Source organism: Emys orbicularis, chromosome 1, assembly GCF_028017835.1.
Source record: "Emys orbicularis isolate rEmyOrb1 chromosome 1, rEmyOrb1.hap1, whole genome shotgun sequence".
Classification (NCBI taxonomy): Eukaryota; Metazoa; Chordata; order Testudines; family Emydidae; genus Emys; species Emys orbicularis.
The window spans coordinates 149,495,082-149,513,981 of NC_088683.1; the positions used below are offsets into that span (position 1 = coordinate 149,495,082).

General features: G+C 44.0%; 1 protein-coding gene across 1 annotated transcript; it reads right to left on the bottom strand.

Annotated features, from left to right (window-relative positions):
* Nucleotides 1-6,423: 6,423 nt before the first annotated feature.
* On the bottom strand, nt 6,424-16,321 carry LOC135893862 (C-type lectin domain family 5 member A-like). The gene is made up of 5 exons (XM_065422205.1): nt 16,156-16,321; nt 8,953-9,021; nt 8,695-8,831; nt 7,728-7,837; nt 6,424-6,538 (listed from the first exon to the last, which is right to left on the bottom strand). The coding sequence occupies exons 1-5, from the start codon at nt 16,319-16,321 to the stop codon at nt 6,424-6,426; spliced, it is 597 nt and encodes a 198-aa protein (XP_065278277.1).
* Between the last annotated feature and the right edge of the window lie 2,579 nt (nt 16,322-18,900).

Consider the following 18,900-nt stretch of genomic DNA (forward strand, 5'->3'; position numbering starts at 1 on the left):
ACTGGAATCCAACTGGGGCATTTCCCCCTAATCTCAGCCACAAATATGCACATGTATTCTCGTTTTATAATAAGAGGAACCATAACATGATCCTGGCCTATGGAACTTTTTATTTTCTATCCATGACAAATTCCAGACCAATGTATGCATTCTCGACACCATTTCTGGATGCATTTTCATCAGCACGTTGTAGGAAGAGTAATGGAGGACTTCATTTTCTGTAATAAGGATACTTCACCAACCTTAATGACTCAATTAGGCATCTGATAGACTGACCTCCATGGAGGGTCACACGTGCTGAAAGGGTACAGGGTGCAAGAACTACTCAAGGGCCAGGAAAGATCACAGATCCTACACATGGACTGCTCTCTGCAGAGCAGAGGTGGGCATGAAGCAGGACCATAGCCCTAGCTCCTCCTCCCAGCGTTGTCCAAAAGAATTGAGCCCTAATCCACAAAGAGACTTAGGCATGGCAATGCAGTCCAGTTCAATGCCTAAACTTTAGGTGTCTGGCTACCCAGTGGAATCCACAAAACCTGAGTTGGGCACACAGGCTCCCTATAAAATGCATGGAGAGAGATACGTGCCTGAGAATGGGATCCACAAAAGCCCACACACTAGGGCATGGAGCTGTCTAACCAACCACTAGCAGATACTGAGGAGAGGGGTGTGTCCTAAGCACCACCTCTCTCTGGGTCTTAGGCGCCTACATCCAGGATGGAAGGAGGCTCTTATCTCTGCTTGGGATTCACAGCCTGGAATTGTCTCCTGGAATCAGGCTCTCAAGCCATTTTTTGCCAGAAATGCAGTGGCACATGCCTAAGTCCATACCAACTGGATGGGCAGGGGGGAAGGGAGGACCTCCTTTATAAACTTTCACCCAGCGGTTATAGCACTCACTTGGGATGTGGGAGACACTAGTTCAGTTCCCCCCTGGGGCTGAGGAGAAGGAATTTGAATCTGGGTTTCCCACCTCTTTGGCGAATGCCCCAATCACAGAACTATAGAGCCATTGTCTTGCTGGCCCAGTGTATATTTTGTGTATAAATAATTATATAACAGCTTCAAGAGGCAGGTGTGAGAGAGCCCTATATCAAAACATCCCATAGTCCAGTGGCTAGGGCAGTTTCTTGGAAGACTTAAAACCTAAATTCAAATCCCTTGGCCACATCATGTAGAGGACAGAACTGAACCAGTATCTCTCACATCATGGGCTATAAGGGCAGTCTCCCTTCCTCCCAACTATCATTGTGTACAGTTTGGTGCGCTCTGAGCATGCCTCCTGGATCAGGCCTTGCAAGCGAGCTAGGAGGGGGAACGCCTATCTTTCCCTGGTTTGAGGATTGCACAGAGGCTTAGACGAAAGATAGGTGCTTGGACGCCTGCTTGGGGCAGCAGGGTGCATGCTCAGTGCCTTTAGGATTTTTACAGCAAAAATTGAGGTGCCTCAAGGGTTAGGCGGCAGCTGAGCAAGATTTTGATGATCTCAGTGGTGCCTACATTTTGGACTTTAGGCACCTAAATTCTTTTGAGTGGCCCTTGGTTATTTGCAGAGCAGGGAACATGATAAACTCTCATACGGGGCACTCACATTGACTCCAGGACAGATTGTGCTTTATTGTGCTCCTTTTCGAGCTCTGCACAATCCCCAACCCAGTGCCATAAACATACAGTCTGGCTTTGAATAATTAGATTATTAAATAGTGAGGCATGAAAAACAATTTTGTTACATTATTAACAGACTATTCCCTTCCTGGGCGACTCCTCGTCTATTCTGACTGTATGCTGCTCAGTTCAGGGACCTGCTCTCCTTATGTTTGTAAAGCACTTAGCACACTTTGAGCCCTGAATAAATTCTAATGTTAATGGTGTTCTCTTTCTCCGCACATTTGCCAGAAGGCTTTAAAGGCTGAGATCTATTTTTTGCTTTAAGTCTCCTCTGAACATGCCTGACTGTCTTTCAAGCCATGGTGTTTAGACGTGTAAAAAGGAAGGATATGCATTCCCTTTCTTGCATCTGTATGTTAGAAAATCATGGTTTGCTAACACAGCAAATGAATTACAAAACAGCATGCAGATTTGCAAAACTCAAAGATTCCTTTTGAGAAAGAGCAGTTGACTGTGCAAGTGGAGCAACATCTGTGGTGTTAAAATCAGAGAAGTGCTGCCGCAGGGTGATTAAGCAAGGTAGAAGATGGAGGTTTGGTTACTAGACCAGCAGAAGTTCCTAACATGGAGAGATTTTTATGAAGGGATTAATCACCTCACCTAATATTTGTTGAAAGAAAGGAAAGGCAATAGCTTTTCTCCATAATTAAGAGACTCACTTTCCATTAAATACCTGATTTTAAACCTCTGCCTTAACTTCAACAAAACTCAACCAATCCAGTAGAAGTTTCCCATGTGTCCCCAGCCAGAGGAGTAAAGTTTGAGAGGAATCAAACACAGTATTTTGGAGACAGGAGAGTTTGGACAACCAGAGGAGCATTGCTTTTGAGAATTCTTGTAATTTTTTTCAATGTCATATCTAAAAAGATGCCTTGGAAGCTCCCAGGGTATGGCTGTTATGAGAAATTCTGGCTACAGAGACAGAAATATTGGCTTGAGTGGGTTCTGGGAGCAAGAAGCTCCTGAGTACTTTTCCTAGCTCTGCCATACTGTGAGCACTTGATATGTTGCATTTATCCAGAATAGCTCATACAAAGATACAGAGGTATTTTACAGACTAATGATTACAGATTAAATAGCATTATTCCCATTGTGCATTCAAGGTAGGCATAGATAAATTAAGTGACTTGGCCAAGATCATACAATGAAGTAGTTATGGAATTAGGATAAAGAACTAGGGGCCAGAGCCTCAGCTAGAGTAAATTGGCATAGTTCCATTGTAGTCAATAAAGCAATCCTGATTCCCATTAGCTGAGGATCTGACTTCACATTTCTGACTCTCAGTCCCACACACTTAATCCAGTAGACCACACTTCCGAGTAAGTTACATAAACACTCCGTGTCTTACTTTCCTCATGGGGCTATAGTTACTTCGGTCCTTTAGAAGATTAAATAGTTATGGGTAGATTGTGCCCCCATTCACTCCGGGTAGCTTGAACCTTATTCTGTGAGTAGCCACTGAGATCAGTGGGACTGTTTAAGGAGCAAGGTACTACTAATACTATGTAAGGATAGCAGAATTTGGCCCTCAGTGTTCTGCAAATGTAAACCCTATGTGGGATTATTAGGTGCCCTCTGCATTTTGCAGAAGCACAGCACTGCACTGCAAACATCCCTGGCTGTATTGCCTTCAAATGAGGACTCCAGCCCAGCAACCGTGGGCGTGGCTTAGAAAGTGGAATTGAGATGGAATTAGGGGTGGCATTCATTTTGTTTGTTGTCACCTTTAACAGGGCAAAAATAGAAATGTCCAGGACAGAGCTTCCAAGAGGCAGATGGGCCAGGGCAGAGCTTCTCCAAAGTCATTCATGTGCGTCCTGGTGTCACTGAACTGCTCTTAAAAATCAGTCTCCCAAAACAAAGGACATTTCCAGACAAAAAGTTGTGTTAAAAGGTTAAAAACATGTATCTGTGCCTTCAAGGGAGAAAAAAAAACAACCCTTAGCCGTTGGCCATAACAGTTTAGAGCATGCTTGCTAACTCCCCAGAGGTGAGGGTCCCTTACCTTGGTGACACATTCCTAACTAGGGGTGAACAAGTCTGGGCTACAGCCCTAGCACAAGAGGATGGAGGAATGGGATAGGAAGCCTCTCATTTCCAGGTCCCTGTTTTCAATCCAACATAAATCCATGTGGGATGACTGATTTAATGAATTAGGAGTAGGATACAGAACATACCTTTAGGTCACAGGAAGGTTGACTTTGGGGAAAGACACTGTCTAGGCTCACCTGAGACCTGCTGCTTGAAGATCTCACAAGACTCCCAGATTGAGTTTTGGCTTTGGTAATGTGGTGAGTATGTACACATTGGGAGTAGCTGCTTAGTAAATCTTCTCCAGTATTGGGTAAGCTAATTCCCAGAGCAGAAAAAGGCATCACTTTCTCTGGTATTGCCTCTTGAACTGCTGCACCTAAAAACCATTTTCAGAGGAAAGTCCCAGGCAACACTGCCAGATGAAGCATTCAGACCGGGTGACAGGAAGACATGCTCATGAACACAGCATTTTAAAAATAAACTTAGTTTTTAATATTGTAAATTCACAAAAGCCATCTTTTTCATACACAGTCATTGATTATGGTTTCTTCAGTATTAAGCTTCATATATGTATGCAATTACAGAAATTCATAGTGACATGTTATTTAGTATTTGCGGTAATATATAAAGCTTAAGCCTCACTAACATATGTGGGATCACAATAAAAAAGGGGAAACAGAGGAGACTGGGGATTTCAGAATATTGCAGAAAATCCATCTACTATTTGTAGATGACAATAGATGGTTACATACTGTGGCTATGCATGTGATATAAATAGAATGGATTAGATTAGATACAATTGAAGATACAGTATAAATCAAATAGTCTAAAAGCATAACAAGACAACAGCACTCTTATCGGTAACCTTATACTTACATTACAATAAAAGGCAAATAGCAAATTTCAATTAGCAATCCTTCAGGATAATGGGTCAATATAGTGGTGATGAACCCAGTAAGGGCTCTGTCTTCAGCACAAATTGGACCAAGAATCTGGGTATATGAAATATATAGTGAAACCTGTCTTAAGTAACCACCGAAGGGACTGACATTTGGTTGCTTAATTGAGGGGGTCTTTTAATAGAAGTGGAGCTGAGCTGTACTTAGTACAACTGAGGAATACTTTGATGTCATCCCTTAAAAGAGAGAGTAGCTTTTTAGGGTAGTCTTGAATATAAGTATGGTTTATTCCTCCAAAAGTATGGATTGGGAGCATTCACCTCACAGTCTCCTCAGTGATAATCTCCAGCAGTTGCACTGCTGAATTTACCCCCAAAACAAGGTGGTTTATTTCAGGATACATTTTTCAGTTTTGCCTGCAATAGACTGAGATGGAAATGCTCTGTCAAAGAAACTCGTCTTTACAATGAGGTAATATCTTTTACTGGACCAACTTCTGTTGGTGAGAGATATAAGATTTCAAGCTTAAACAGAGCTCTTCTTCAGGTTATCTGAGGAAGAGCTCTATTTAAGCACAAAAGCTTGTCTCGCTCACCAACAGAAGTTGGTCCAATAAAAGAAGATATTACCTCACCCACATTGTCTCTCTAATAGCCTGAGACTGACACGGCTATAACAACACTGCATATCTTTTTTACAATATCCATTGACTTCCCTGTTGCATCACCAGGCTTAAGTCCAGAAACATTAACAATCCGTGCCATCTATAATAGGGCCTTAGCTCCTCACCACAGCCGCTGCTATTAAAAATCTTCCGTTTTACACATCACAGGAAGTGTGTCAAGCATTGTACTTCCCTTTGTGGTGTACATTCCATGTGTTTCATTGTGGTGGTCAGTAACAACAGTGTTCAACCTACAGGAAACTGTGTTCTCTTTAATTAGCTAATGTTTGTGCATTTCTCACACGATTGGGGTGAAATCCTCACCCTGTTGAAGTCAGTGAGAGTTTTGCTATTGATTCCAGTGGGGTCAAGATTTTACTCCTGGTGCCAGGTTGATTTTGAACTGGTGTAACTCCATAGACATTAATGAAGTTATTCCTGTGAAAGTGAGCAGAGAATCGGGCCCAATAAGCTCTACCAAAGTGCTAAATATAGCTGAGCTGCTATACTGCTTTTAACAAGGGCCTCCAGAAAAATTGTGTTGTTCTCAACAGTTCCAAGGATTCTAATGTCCTTGGTTTGAACAGGGTCTTCCAGGTGCACAGGTCTTGCTCTGCCCCCACACCTTGCTACATAACAGTGTTTTTAACCATTGTCATTTCCAACACCTCTTTTGTCTTCTTCAGCCTCCACTTTTTATCTGTCATGCTTATTTTCATTCAAGGATTCTCTGCATTTTATTATGAAGTCAATAGAATTGCACCTGCTTATGTCAGTGATAAGTTTGTCCCTGGCTGCATGTGTGTGTAAGAGAGAGAATTAGCCTCTGTGCAAGTTTATATGGGAGTGATTTACTGAAGTTTGTGTGAATACAGCATTATATGGGCATTAACATCAGTTCATGGCACCACCATAGTGCATGTCATCTGAGGAGCTCAAGAGTATACTTGTGGATACTATTATTCTTTTTCTACAGATGAGAAAACTGAGGCACAAAAAGACAAAGTAACTATCCCAAGGCCTTTCAGCCAATACAGTATAGAAGAAAACCTGTCTCCTGACTCCGAGTGACTTGCTCTAACCACTGAAGAGTGCCACCCAAGTTCCAGTTAGCCTGTGTATGCCAGCCCCAGAGTCTTCCTCTGTCCAAGGGAGCTGTTATGCTTTCTTTTCACAGATCCAGCGGTTTGGTACAGAACAAGATATAATACCCACGACAGTTAATCCGATTACAGCACAATTAGAGGTGTCACTATTCAAACCTATCATAAATCTGTGTGGAGATGAGAAAGAAATGAGAATTAGAGTATTCATTCCTATTATTCTGAATTATCCAAAGTTTATGCAATAACCCAAAGGACAGACTAAGGATATTTCACCTTCTAGTCAGAAGGTTCCTGGTGAGTGATGGAAGCCACTTCGTATTGACACCTCCTTCAATCCCCACATTTCTCACACGCACACACTCCTCAGTTTACTATCCAACTCTCCCTCTGATGCACACACAAATACAGTAAGTTCTTTATCCAGTTCTATAGAATAGCCTGGGAGAGTCTCACTCTCTAGACCAGTGGTAACCCAATTTTTTTCTGCCCCCCCCCCTCCCTCCCTGCCCAGGTAATGGAAAAATCTGTCCATACTCCCTTGGAGTCAGGGCCAGGGCCATGGCCAGAGCTGTGGCCAGAAGTGGGGCCTGAACCAGAGCTGTGGCTGTGGCGGTGGCTGGGAGCAGGGACACAGTCGGGGCCAGGGCTGGAGCTGTGGCTGGTGGAGAGGCTGGGCTCTGGGGGAGGAGGGCATGTGGGTACCTGGGTAAGTGAGGGCCCTTCGGGTGGGCTCTTGGGGGGAGGAGGTGCGGGTATCTGGAAGGGGGGACCCCGTGTCTGGGTTCTGGAGGGAAAGGGGATGTGGGTATCTGGAATGGAGGGACCCCATGGCTGGGTTCTGGGGGGAAGAGGGTTCAGGGTATTGGCTGGGGGGAGGCCCCGCAGATGGGCTCTGTGGGAGAGGGGTTGTGGGTGTCTGCCCCCCCCCCCCCCGGTTGGACTCAGAGATGGAGGAAGGGGGCAGAGAAACAGGAATTGGGTTGTCATAGGGGTTTCTTTAACTCTGCTCCTGGGGGAATTTTTGTGTGTGTCTGTATTGTTACAGACATACTTGCTGACAGGTATTTTGAAATAAATTACCAAAATAATTAAAACTGGCATGATTATACAGTGTTATTTTGACAAAATTTGCAGAATTTTAAAATATTGTGCATAGAATTTTTAATTTTTTGGCACAGAATGCCCCCAGGAGTAGCTTTTTAACCTTAGCATCAATTCTGCCTGTGTTACTCTTCCCTGTTGTAGGCATAGGAAAATCCTAGCCTGTGTTCTGTTCCCTTTCTCCACAAAACACCTGTGGCAGATACATCAGAGGAAATAATTGACACTTGGAGGTATAATAAGGAATAAACATACATGTCTGTGTTAACCTCTGTGTTGTCAATCCATTTCCATCCACCTTCAGTGCCTCTGACTGACAATCCAATGAAGTAATCTTCAGCTTTTGTGTTATTATGGAGAAACTCCTGCAAAGGAAGCATACAGTGAGTTCTGAGAATTCTTACCTGTGGCCAGAGACAATTCAATAGCATTAGCATCTATTTGGGGTGCCAGTAGGGGTGATTTGCTTGGGTTTGTCCAGATTAGGAAAAAAGATTGGGGTTAGCTAGCTAACCCCGACCTAGCCAAAAACTGTTTTCCTAGTCTAGACAAACCAAACTTGACCAAGAGATCCCCAGCAGCCTGCTGCAAACCCAGCACAAAGCCTATCCCATCCCGCATCGGAGACTCTCTGTAGGACAACGCTTTCACAGGGCTTTATGTCTAACAGATTTGCCAATGTCTCATAACAGGAGCCTATGAAATGGAAGGTGCCTATTACAGCATATTCCCATGGTGGGATATCTGGCCACATTTCAGTATGCCCTCCTGTGGCTTTATGCCTCTCCCCAGTCTCTCCCCACTCCAGTTCCCTGCCAAGTACTTTGACATCTGGTGATGTTGCCATCCTCTTTTTACCTTAGACACAGGGGGCCTGGCTGTCGTATTACTGGGCCCTGCCTCTCTGCATGCTTATTAAAGTCACTTAGTCATGCTAGCACACTGTGCATTGTGGTGCATCATAAATCCTGGAGTGGGTGTCTTTAATTAGCTAGCAGAGAAGCAGGCAATGAATCTGGGCCTGCACAAAGACAGCCAAGCCCCTGTGTTGGTACTAAGGTAGGGTGTAGCTAAGGAGGGAAGGGGAGAACTTGGAAGAGTGCAGATAGGAAACTTGCATGGGGAACTCAGAGACGGAGAAGACAGGCTGGGAAGTTCTTTGAAGCAGAGTCCATGGTTCATTTCCCACAGGATTATATGCTCTTTCTACAATAGCTCTCACCAGTTCCTCTTTGCTGTTGATGATCACTAAATTAGAGTTTGCTTCAGAACATGCTCTTTGACTGGCATTCCAAGTCTTTTCCTGAACAGAAAAGAAGTAGCATTTTCCCCTTTGAAAAGTCCACCGTATTGGGCAGTCTGTAGGAGGGGCACACACAAAGAAAGAGGGAAATACCAACAATTAATTGGAAGGAAAAGAACTCTTCTCTCCCAATCACATTTTACAGCAAACATCAAACTCTCAATGCACTGATCTTACCTGTTCTTCCACCGCTAGTTGAAGACCAAGAGTTCTCTGTTGAGTCATCAGTGGAGAAGATCTGTGAAACTGAACACAAATCTAGCTTTTGGTCTCTGATATCTTTAATGCTATAAAAACATACTTGGCAATAAATGCTTGGGCAGTATTTGCTCTTCTTGATTTATTAAATGCCAGATGCCCTATGACAGTGATTTTCAAACTTTTTTCCTTGGGACCCAGTTGAAGAAAATTGTTGATGCCCGTGACCCAAAGTAGCTGGGGATGAGGGGTTTGGAGTGTGGGAGGAGCTCAGGGCTGGGGCAGAAGGTTGAGGTGCGGGGGTGAGGGCTGCAGGGTGGGGCCAGGAATGAGGGTTTCATGGTATGGGAGGGGGCTCTGGGCTGGAGCAGAGGGTTGGGGTGCAGGAGGGGGTCAGGGCTCTGGGCTGGGGGTGCAGGCTCTGGGGTGGGGCTGGGGATGAGGGGTTTGGGGTGCAGGAAGGGCTTCAGGTTTGGGGGGAGCTCAGGGCTGGGGCAGGGGATTAGGGTGTGGGAGGGGTTCAGGGCTCTGGGATGGGGGTGCAAGCTCTGGGGTGAGGCTGGGGATGAGGGGTTTGAGGTGCAGGAAGGGATTCTGGGTTTGGAGGAAGGGATCAGGGCTGGGGCAGGGGATTGGGGCACGGGGTTGGGGCGAAGACTTACCTCCGGCAGCTCCCAGTCAGCAGCACAGCCGGGGTGCAGAGGCAGGATTCCTGCCTGTCCTGGCATCGCGGACCATGCTGCGCCCTGAAAGTGGCCAGCAGCAGGTCCGGCTCCTAGGCAGAGGTATGCAAGTGGCTCTGCGCGGCTGTCGCCCACAGGCACCGCCCCCCGAGCTCCCATTGGCTGGTTCCTAGACAATGGGCATGCAGAGCTGGTGCTTGGGGTGGGGGCAGCGCGTGGAGCCCCATGGCCACCTCCCTAGAAGCCGGACCAGCTGCTGGCCATTTCTGGGGTGCAGTGCGGTGTCAGAACAGGTAGGGACTAGCCTGCCTTAGCTGGGCAGCACCGCCGACAGGACTTTTAACATCCCAGTTGGCGATGCTGACCAGAGTGACCCAGTGCCTGACATGCCGCGACCCAGTACTAGGTCGTGACCCGAACTTTGAAAAACACTGCCCTATGAGACATGTCAGGAGAGACTGTTCTTGTCCTGGGAATCTTGTGACCTAAACAGATGGGCAGCACAACACAGACACTGGGAGATCCACAGGAAGGTTCTGTCTTGGTGGGTTTTTGTTTATTTGTTCATTATGGGGTGGATGAGAGCGTTTTACTGATGTGGGCTAGTGTGCTTCAGGGAAGAAGTGAGTTTTGAGGAACGATTTGAAAGACAAGAGGGTAGGTGACCGTGCTGTAGTGTCCTCCACTGCAGAGAAGAGACAGGGATTAGCTGTAATTAATATAAAGGAGTTTATTTGTTGGAGCTGCTGGGACTCAGATAGAGTTTGTGGCTCTGTTGCTTCCGGATTGACTGGCTGACACAGTCTGGGCTGAGCAGGGTCACCTTAAGTCCTGGCCTGGACCAAGCAGCCATGAAAGGGACTACTGATTGCACTGCAGGTGCTGGCATTCTGGGACAGGGAATGCTCCCCAGGCCTGGGTAGCCAAAATACTATGCCTTCTTTCCAGTAAAAAACTGCCCCGTGCCTGGAGACCATCTCTAGCCTGTGTCTTCCCTTACACAGACCTCTCTAACTTCATCCCCTGTCTGGTAAATGGTCAGTTTTGTCTTGGCTGAACACAACCATATTAAAAGTTATATCCAGACAAGCAAAAAGACAGACCATTTACCAAACAGGTCAGGACATGTTCAGCATCCTAAGTATCCTGGGCCAGCCTGGGTGGAGGGCACAAAGAAAAGCCAGGGAGAAGATGATGTTAGCGGTGAGGTTGGATTCTTCGATGGATCAAAGGGAGCAAGGGGAAGAATGGTAGACAATGAGGGTATAGCTGTGCAGGGCCTAGAAAGGGAGGATGAGAAGCATGTCTTTGCTATGGAAGGTAAGAGGACAAAAAGTGGAAGAATTCAGAGAAAGGAGGGACATGGTCTGCATGGTGGGTGAGGAAAAAGATTTTATCAGCAGTGGTCTAGATGCACTAGTCTGGAGGTGGATTGTGATGGGGATCAGGAAGGCCAGAAAGAAAGAAGTTGTAGGAGATGAGTGTGACGTTGCACCCCATAATGCTTTATAGAAATATGCTTATGAGTGTAAATATGACATAACTGGAATATGTTTTATGCCAGATATGCCATGTAACATATCTTTGCAAAGGTTATGTTCTTCTGCATGTATTCATCCTATTTGTATGCATGTATCATTTTTGTATTCAAAGTTATGAATATTGGCTGTGTACTTGTTTGATTTTAAGTAGCCTCAGTGAAGCATTTGGTCAGCTTCTTGAGAAAAGACTATTCTCAGTAAGTGCCCAATCAAGAAACACTTAAGCTGACAATAGACCTTGATAGATGCCAATCCACATCTGAGCATTCCTGGCTATGTGGCTTGGCCTGTAAAGTTCTGAGTCATGCATGGACATGTGACTTGCCCATGTGACTCCAAAACTCCATTTTGTAGCTGTAATTCTACACAGGGGGAGAGGGAGGTTTCCACCCGGAAGAGAGAAACTATGTAAAGTCCTGGGAGACCCCTCCATTTTGTCCTCAGCTGGCTCAAGAGATAGCCTCTCCACCCCCAAAGGATACCGGAAAGAAACTGGAACAAAGGACAGTAACCACAGGGGTGTAAGTGATTGCTGGACCCAGACTAGAAGGAGGCTAGTCTGTAAAAGAAGCTTACTGGAACATCTCTGAGGGTGAGATTTCATCTGTAATCACTTTCTTACTGTATTAGGCTTAGACTTGCGTGTTTTATTTTATTTTGCTTGGTAATTCACTTTGTTCTGTCTGTTATTACTTGGAATCACTTAAATCCTACTTTTTGTATTTAATAAAATCACTTTTTACTTATTAATTAACCAGAGTATATATTAATACCTGCGGGGTGGGGGGAACAGTTGTGCATATCTCTCTATCAGTGTTATAGAGGGCGAACAATTTATGAGTTTACCCTGTATAAGCTTTATACAGGGTAAAACAGATTTATTTGGGGTTTGGACCCCATTGGGAGTTGGGTATCTGAGTGTTGGAGACAGGAGCACTTCCTAAGCTGTTTTCAGTTAAGCCTGCAGTTTATGGGGGATGTGGTTCAGACCTGGATCTGTGTTTGTAGCAGGCAAACGTGTCTGGCACCACCAGGCAGGGCACTGAAGTCCCCAGCTGCCAGGGAAAACAGGCTCAGAGATAATCTCAGCACACCAGATGGCAGTTCCCAAGGGGGTTTCTGTGATCCAACCCATCAAAATGAGCTTCCTGATCTACAATGCAAAATTGAAAAGGCTGAGATTACCCTTTTTGCTGCACCCATCATTGTCCCCAAACCCCCGAACACACACACACACATGCCAGAAATTAGAGGTTAGGAAGGTCTGGAGATAACCAAAGCAAGGACAGGATTTATTTCATTATTATGGTTGCTGGGATTATTGGGAATGGCAGCAGAGGACTCCTCATTGAACCCTGACCTGCAAAAAATGGTGAATAGCCAGAAGACTGTCACTTCTTTGGACCAATGACATAATCATAGTCCAGAAGTGCAAGGAAGGGCTCCAAGGAAAGCACAAACACAAATCCAGGCATAAAAAGCACAGGTATACCTGTAGCACACAAGGTTCAGGACACAGGGGCAGACAGGAGAGACCTTGTATCCCAGGTGGATGCTGCTAATCCCATCTCTGCAGCCCCTGCCCCAGCTGAGATGCAAACACAAATATTAGTATCTCTCTTGGCAAATATACCAGCCAATGGGGTACTTTGCAGAAGTGGACATCAGTGATGGGGAATCAGGAACACAAACCAAGATAACTCCCCTTTTGCCCCCAGAAGTAAACATCTTTCTAGGATGATGTGCAGATGTGAATGGTGATGTAAGTTCCTAAATGTTATATGCTTTCAGTTTTATAAACTTATACAAAAGTTTACAAAATGTATAAAAATGTAAATTTAAAAAATGTACAGAAAAATCTTAACTTTAAATGAACAAAAAAGTACTGTATTTTTTTACATTTCACAGCGAATCCCAGAATCTCACTGCCTGGACATTACCTGTTCTGTTCCCCTCAGCTGTGGAATTGAGCATCCTCTGAGAACCCAGAGTGGGGAAGATCTGTGGAACTGAACACAAGCCCAGCTGTTGGTCTCTGGGAGATGATCTATAATACTCAATATAAAATGCACCTGGGATGATAACTTGTTGAATGGTTGTGCATTTCTTGTTTTACTTTATTATTATTAATATTGCATTTGGGAACCCCAAAGATCTCAGCAAGAGTTCATCATTGCCTCCCATTCATAAGACACTGGAGCATGCCCTTAGCCTTAGGATGGCAAAGAATACAGTGGGAAAATATAGCGTTCAGGGGAGGGAGTAATGCATCTCTGACATTCTAAGAAATAGCATCAAGTGATAAATGCTCAGACCCATGCAGAGATGTAGGCAAAAAGAGAGCCAGCAGAGGTCAAGGACACAAGCAGAGACACACACAACAAGTTTAGGGGGAGTTATGAGCATGGGAAGTGATGCAGGCACATGTACAGCCAAAACAATCATGGGTTCAGGTGCAAACTCAGCACAATGAGAGGCCCAAATAGTAAAATTAAGAAAAAGGGCAGGCACAGACAAAGGCACTTGTTAAGGCTGACTGCCCAGCTATCATGCTCTTCTGTTACAAGATGTGTGGCTCAGCTCCTGTCTCACATGCTATAGTTTCCACAAAGCATGAACTTCACATCACAATCATGGAAGCAACCGTGAATGGCTTTGGGGAAAGGGCAGACCTAGTCCATACTTGGGGATGCATGTAGATTTGGGGATAATTATAGTTCTCTAAACATGTCATACAACTGGATTCCCATTGGCAGTGGAACCTGTTCATCAGCAGACACATATGATGGCCATTCACTGGGCATCTCCACTGGTTTAGATGGAGATACTTGCAAACTCCAGTCCTTTCTTTCTCTCCCACTTGCCGTAGACATACATAAGTCATTTCCTTTGGTAGCTATGGACCCCTTAGGAAATTGTCAGTTCATAGTAAAATAGGAAACTGGCTGTGGCAGTGTTGTGCAACAAAGTGAATATGTGTCTGGCAGATTAGTCACTTCTGAGCCAACCACTCCCCTTTCTTTCCATTTATGCATTAGCTGTGTCTCAGTGGAGCTGGTGGGGGTGTAATTTGTCAATTTGGCCTATAGAGAAGTAACATCATAGAGAGACTTTTTGTAGAATAAATACAAATGGGGGAAATACACATGACAAACAGATCTCCTGTATCCAAAGCCAATCCATACAGTTGCTGCTTTTTTATATTCTGATCAGTCCCTGGATACCTAAGGGGAACAGAGACCAAGAACCATGTGTGTGTGCAAAGCATGCTCATCCCTTTTCAAGGAAAGGGAATATATATATATATATATATATAGAGAGAGAGAGAGAGAGAGAGATGTATAACACACATATCAGACAATATTGGGAAGCACTTTTGTAATCCACTGGTCAGTGTGTGTTACAGGAACCCCTGTGGACTAATCCATAGAGGATGTGAGTGTTACAGCCACCAGCTACAGGAAGTTGACTTTTTAGCTCAAGCTGTAGCAGCTTGTGCTTTTAATAATGGAGATCCCTGGTTCAGTCCCAGTGTGTCATCCAAGAGGGCAGCCCTCACACTTCTACCATCACTATATGGATATATTATTGGTAAACTGTGATCTCCTCTGTATAGGTCAGGGTGTGTTTTGTGTATGAGTTGTGTAAGCAATGAAGTTGATGTTTCTCTCTTCTCTGAGGTAGGAAGTTGCACCTTCCAGCAAACTTCTTCCTTTTACTATAAGACAGGATTTAGTTATTATGAAATACAAATACATACAGCAGCCAGGTTGCACCTCAGTTAATATGCCAATTTACACAAAAGCCACTGTATGGACCTCGGTGCAGCGCACATGGTCATAGACATCTCAGTGTTGCCTTGTGCTCCCCCTCCCCATCTATTTGTTGTAGCCATCTGATTGCTCTTGTCTTATACTTAGGTTGCTAACTCTTACGGAAAGCATCTTTTTTTTTGCTATATATTTGACATACCTAGCACAATGGGCCCTGATCCCTGATGTGGCCTCTATGCCCTATGCAATACCAATATCAAAACCTTCAATTTGCCCTCTATTGTTGAATATAATTGTCACTGGAATGGTGGCTGAGCTAGGTGGGGATAAGAGGGGCAGAGTTAAGGTTGCTCAGGAGATCTTAATGGTCAGTTCCTATACTTTCAAACAATTTTTAAAGTTTAATATTATCTTGAATTTCCTGGCTCTTAAATGTTTAGGTTTTGGGAACCATGATGTCATCTTACATGTTTTCCTTAAGTTATGGATCTTTTTCTTGGCTTTCACTTCATTTTACCAAAGTGTTTTGTCTGGGAATCTCTCCAGGTAGGTATAAAAATGTAAATAATCAATACCAATTGCAAAATATGGTTACAAGCACCATATAGCAGCTGACTCTCTTTCATCTTCACACTATTGGCAAAACCCATTTGCAGGCTAAAAAGACAAATTGGCCAGATGTGTCTTGCACTGTGTTAAAAATTGAAGAATATGAGCAATGGTAGAGAGTACTAGTACTACTCAGATCCTTCCATTAAAATGCCACATCCCTCCCTAACTAGAGTTCAACCATGGAGATAGTCAACAAGAGCATTTAAAAGTATATGGGGAGAAGAGATATCCAAGATAGCGAAGTCCCTGGCCACTTGAATTGCAGCTGGGCGGGGAAGGGAAACCAGTGTAAGGTACAGAACACAGGTATTATATGTTCACATCAGTCTGTCATTTAGACAGGTAACCAAGTTCTGCACTAGCTGAAGGATTTGAGTTGTTTTCAAGCATAATCCAATGCACAGTTGTCCACCCTGGAGATGACAAAGGTAGTAACGGTGGTATGGATAATCTTGTTGAATGCCACTCTGTGGGATTTACATGGGCCTTGCCTGAGGCAGTGAGATTTAATTACAAAGATCCCAGAGAATGTAAATTCCACTTGAGAAATAACAAATACTGTTTGATACTCACAATATACAATGAACAGGGACATTCCTACGAGTTTAATGGCCAAGATGATCAACCCAGGAATCACCAGCTGCCAGTTCATGTTATTCTGAATTTTAGCCCTGAAAAGTTTAAAATGACACCATTCACCACTTTGTAAGTGTTCTCCATTGCCTCCTGGGATCTGCATGAAGTTTTCAGTCTGCACTCATCTCCATGATATCTGAGTACACAGGGATCTATGGCAGCTTGTCATGAAATAGAATGGCTATGATCATTTACTAGTAAAGTTTGTACTAGTAAAGTACTAGTTTGTTTTATTTTCAATTAGTCCCTTCATTCCTTCTTCCAGTTGGACTAAAGCTATCTGTGTAGCTGCTGTCTGGTTTAACAAATTACTGTCCTTGGAAGAAGATTCTAACATTCAACTGATTATTAGGTAGGAAGCACCTGCAGGTATAGCTGCATTGCAAAAGTAGTATGCAATAATAGAATGGATCACAACTGAAATCAAGTCTCCCCAAGATGGATGAATTTAGATTCTATGAAAACGATTACCTCATACAGTAATTTCAGTCACCATTATAAAACCAACATTTGCCAACAATGGTGGTGGACTTAGAATTGGAAATAACTGCAATAACTGACATACTATGCAACAGAGGGTCCTGTGGCACCTTTAAGACTAACAGAAGTATTGGAGCATAAGCTTTCGTGGGTGAATGCCCACTTCTGAAGTGGGCATTCACCCACGAAAGCTTATGCTCCAATACTTCTGTTAGTCTTAAAGGTGCCACAGGACCCTCTGTTGCTTTTTACAGATTCAGACTAACACGGCTACTCCTCTGTTACTTGACATACTATGGTAAATTAATAGATGGCATCAGTTGACATTCGAATGGAGATCTCTAGAGCCAGGGGTTAGAGCACTAGTCAGAGACCTGAGTTCAATTCCCTTCTCTGTCACAGGCTTCCTGTGTAAACTGAGGCAAGTCACTTAGGCTCAGATCCACAACAGTATTTAGGCCCCTAGCTTTCATTGACTGAATCCTCCCAGGGCAGTTTGCAAAAGCAGACAACATCTATATAAAGATAAAAGGAGATGGTATTTGATGGGGAATATTTCATTTTAAAAAACAAAACTTTTTTTTTAAAATCAGCCTGTTGTAGAAAGTGCCAGTCCCTTGCCTTACTCTGCCTCATTCCAGCCCCATGAAGACAGCAGCACACACCATTCTGAGAAGTCACATCTCCCGGGTCATCTATAATCTTGTATCCTACGCCCAGTTCTATATATCCCCTCCATGCTCCTCAATTAGAAACACCAATTGGAGTCTCTCACAATTAAATAGGAGACTGTGAATCTTGCTTATTCCAACCCACTGAAATCTTTGCAATCCCAAGAAACCATTATAGTCATAAAAGGCAGGAGAATTACAGGAAGCAAGCTACACAAATAAAATAGAACAGAAGTATTTCTCAGAAAGAGCTCACCACACCGAGAGGATGGTTCAAAAATCTTTTTCCATTGTATCTCTTGGTCTGGAATAGATGCTGTGGAAAGGAATTAATAGTATTTGTCCTTTGGGTCTTGGTCACTCTTTTTTATATTTCTTGGCTTCCTCGGTGATCATGCTGTGGTTCCTTTTGTGTATGTGCTTCTCTCTCTCTCTCTCAGAAGAGAATCAGTGTCCATAAAGGCTTCCTCTTTTGTATCATTTCACAGGATGGGTGCGCTTCTAAACAGCTTGCAGTTAGGAAACACATCATGCCTCCACAACAGCGAAAGAGCTGAGACAACACAATGATGGTTTCATTCCTCGAGTGGCTTAATCAAGGAGAAGAGAGCACAATACTTTATGTCTGCCCACCTAACAGAGAAATGTGGAGTTCAACAATTCTGGTCATTCCCTGTCACTCCCAGACTAAAGGGCTGCTTGAGAGGTTTAATGGGACACTTAAAATGATGCTGAAAACTTTTCCAGATCAGCAGCCACATGATTAGCATAAATAAGTGTTTACCTTATCTGCTGTTTGTCTATAGGGAAGTTCCCCAAGTTCCTCTTTTAAACTGCTCTTTGGAAGGAGGGCATGAGGGACCTCTGGAACTAATGAGAGCTGAGTGGAAGGGCACTGCCACTTTGTGTGTTGCTCTAGCAAAGGTACGTATATACCCCATTCACTGTAGTACCTGAGCACCTCACAATCAGTAATGAGTTTATCCTCATAACACCCATGTGAGGTAGGGAAGTGTCTTTATCCCCATTTTACAGATGGGGAACTAAGGTGCAGCAAAGCTAATGCCCAGATCCACAAAGTTATTTAGGCTGCTAACTTCCATTGACATCAATGAAAGCTAGGGGCCTAAATACCTTTGTGGATCTGAGCCTAAGTGACTTGCCTCAGTTTACACAGGAAGCCTGTGACAGAGAAGGGAATTGAATTCAGGTCTCTTACTAGTGCTCTAACCCCTGGCTCTTCCTTCGTCTTATATTTTAAGAAGCCACAGCTTGTAGTAATTAATCTGTTAACCCTCATGTTCTACAGGGGACAATAACAGTTTATACATTTTGTTGTTACCAATAGTCAAGCAAAAATCACAATGAATTATTCAAAAATGAACCTAACAGACTTTAATGTTAAAGGGACAACTCACAGAGGACAAATGAATAAAGTTAATTGGGAGTTTTTCAGGGTCCTAGAGCCTTGGCTCCAGCCTGAGCCCGAACAGCTACACAGCAATTAAAAAATCCCTTAACCCAAGACCTG

Coding starts and splice junctions, on each gene's coding strand:
- LOC135893862 (XM_065422205.1), bottom strand. CDS start 16,321: ATGCAGATCCCAGGAGGCAATGGAGAACACTTACAAAGTGGTGAATGG. Junction 7,838..8,694: donor TCAACAGCAAAGAGGAACTG/GTGAGAGCTATT, acceptor CTTCCTTTGCAG/GAGTTTCTCCATAATAACAC. Junction 6,539..7,727: donor ACAGAGGTTAACACAGACAT/GTATGTTTATTC, acceptor ATCTCCACACAG/ATTTATGATAGGTTTGAATA.